We start from the raw sequence: 2,615 nt of genomic DNA, 5'->3' as shown, positions 1-2,615 counted from the left end.
ATTGGGAGTAAGCCTCCTTTTTGGCAAGGAGACATTCCCTTATCTGTCTATCTGAGACATATCTATCTTTTTATCTGTATACACTAATACAGGACAATGGGAGTTCATGTGAACAAAGATTGTGCGATGGAGCTTTCAGTTGTGAGCATCAAGGGCAGGCAGCCTGTTGTCCTGGGTGCATACTGGGTGTCGGATGTTGGACTGTAAGTGAACAGATCCTTAGGACACTTAAGACACAAAAGCAAACTGTTCTGTTCTTGCAAAGCAGCTGCGAGTCTGTGTTTCAAGTCAAAGGGTTTGGGGAAAGCAAACATACTAGGTCAGTTGCGGCCCAGATCCTGAAGTTGTTTTTATCTGAGGCCTGATCAAGCAGCTGATGTGTGGTTTTGCTTGACTAAGGAATGTGTGAAATTGTTAATAAGTGCTGGAAACTTGATTTCTTGTGGCAGTTGCCTCATTTTTCTTCCTGCTGCTCTGCAAGGATTGAGAGTTCTTTGGTCCTTCCTTTTGTGACTTCTGTCACATGATGATCCTGGCGTTTTATTGCATAATAAACTGCATAAGCAAACTTTCCTGGTATTTCCTCAGTTGCGCATTTCACAATTAGTCTTTTCGTTCCTGGACTTCGGCTTCTGGAAGGGGTGCTTGTATCACTTTTTGTTCCTGTTTGGTGTGAACACTCTGCATACTTGTGTTTCAGCAATGAGGTAACATGACCACTCTTTAGCGTAGCTGTTGGGTTAGCTGTTTGGATCCTCAGAGGCATAAAACCCTCCATTCAATAAGAACTAGTGGTTATTTAAAGGAGAACCCTTAATTTGAAACTAGCATGTCTTTTATCATTATTTAGCTTTTTGACTGTTTTATGTTGGATAATTCCCGGTCAGATTGCCACAGTATGGGTAGCTTGACAGAATCAGTGGGTGTTAGTTAGATGGACCCTGCAAGGTTGATATCGGCTCCAAATTTAGGTGTATGAATATAAATTCTGAACATAGTCTGAGACTTGTAAAATGTTACCACAAACTTATCACAGTCTGAATCAATATTTTAAATTTTGTTTTCAGTCTGCAGACCCCAGTTAGAGATCAGGTGTGTAGGAGAAACAGGAGTGAAAAAATGCCAGGGAACTGTGCTTTCCATTGAAGTATAGGGCAGTGCTAAAGGCTCAGGAGGGATGTCAGGGACAATAGGGACTGAAAGTTAGGGTTTTCCGTGTTCCTATTATGTGAATTATTAGCAACACATAACTGCTCCCTAAATAAAAATTTGAATCCCAGTAGGAGATTTAAAACTGGAGGGACTAGGTTATTTAGTCTTGAGCACAAATTGTAACAAATTTTGCACTGAAAGTTGTATGTAATATTTGCTACGTTTGGGATGGTGGGTGGAAATCTTATGTACTCAAATCTGTGTGCTTAGTTGAATTCCATAGTATGGACGCATTAATTGAAAAGAGTGGCTGGGTGACTACAGTTGGCATACCTCTTAATTGAAGTGTGCATTTCTTATATTTAAGAGTGTGGCACGTTGCCTGGTAATGTATGCTGGAGGCTTCCTGCAGTGCAGGGCAGATGCTGGATGTTTTGGTTACTCATTCCTTTGTGCCAGATGCCTGACATGTCCTGTTAATTTATTTCTAGGAAAAAAAGAAAACGTGTAGCGAAGAGCCCCGGAAACAGGATTTGGATGACGTCTTCATCCCTGCTCCAGCCAGACACGAAGAAGTGTCTTCTCACGGTAGTGCAGCACAGGTGGAACATGCTGAAGAGTTTACGGAGATTTGCCTCAGTGATGATGCAGAGGATGGACAGAATGTGAATCATGTGTTTGATGTTCCCTTGGCTTTGTTAACCTTGGCAGAGGAAGGATCCCAGACAGCTAAACCAGGGTCTCCAACCCACAGGAAAGAATTTGAAGCCATTCCTTTGCATGAAGAATGCAGGGGGGACCCTGAGGAAAACACTAGCAGTAAATTGGACAAACCCCAGAGCTTCAGGGGAATAGCTGCTAATGAATCTACAGACTGTGGCCTCTCAGCCAGCACTTTTCAATCCAGTGCCACTGGCACGCAGATGCTGATGGGAATTATTCAGGACGGACAAACTGAGAAGGCACAAGGTGTTAAAAAACCTGCTGGCCATCCTTCAGAGGAGTTACCTGCTGCCGTGTCTCAGCCTTGCAAAGAAGCCAAAGAGTGTGTTCAACACTCAAAGTTGAAAACTCTGTATCCAGACCTATCAGTTGAATTGTCCCATGAAAAACCAACCATCATCGCTGTTAAACCACTGTTACGTAGCGAAAGGCTGTATCCCGAGATTGTAACTGAAGCGGAACTGGTGCCATTTACCAAAGAGCAGCTGAAAATTTTTGAGCCCTTTTCGTGGTTGGAGAATATTGATTCTTACGTGGAAGAATTTGAGAATGTTGCTCACCAGGAGAGACACGAGTTTCATGAATTGCTCTTGAACTATTTGCGCTGCAGGAAGCAGCTGCTGTTGGCTGAGGCGGGACTACAGGCTATGACATCGGACTGCCAAAGTGCCAAGGGCAGGTTATGGACATTTAAGGAGGAGCACCAGTCTGTCCAGGTGTTGTGCCTGAAGTTGCTTTTG

The 2,615-nt window shown here is 43.4% G+C and overlaps 1 protein-coding gene across 4 annotated transcripts in view; it reads left to right on the top strand.

Annotated features, from left to right (window-relative positions):
- The window catches only part of EPG5 (ectopic P-granules autophagy protein 5 homolog), a 99,697-nt gene that overhangs the window by 7,230 nt on the left and 89,852 nt on the right, over positions 1–2,615 (top strand). For 3 of the 4 annotated variants that reach the window (XM_019518108.1, XM_019518106.1, XM_019518109.1), the window contains exon 2: positions 1,644–2,507. In XM_019518108.1, the coding sequence (XP_019373653.1) occupies positions 1,644–2,507 (864 nt within the window). Of the gene's footprint in view, positions 1–1,643; positions 2,592–2,615 lie in introns of all 4 variants that reach the window. The other variant, XM_019518110.1, reaches the window with a different exon arrangement.

This window comes from Gavialis gangeticus, unplaced genomic scaffold, assembly GCF_001723915.1.
Source record: "Gavialis gangeticus isolate Ggan-Ray unplaced genomic scaffold, GavGan_comp1, whole genome shotgun sequence".
NCBI lineage: Eukaryota > Metazoa > Chordata > Crocodylia > Gavialidae > Gavialis > Gavialis gangeticus.
The sequence above is the reverse complement of the archived record's forward strand: the minus strand, read 5'-3'. Positions and strand labels throughout refer to the sequence as shown.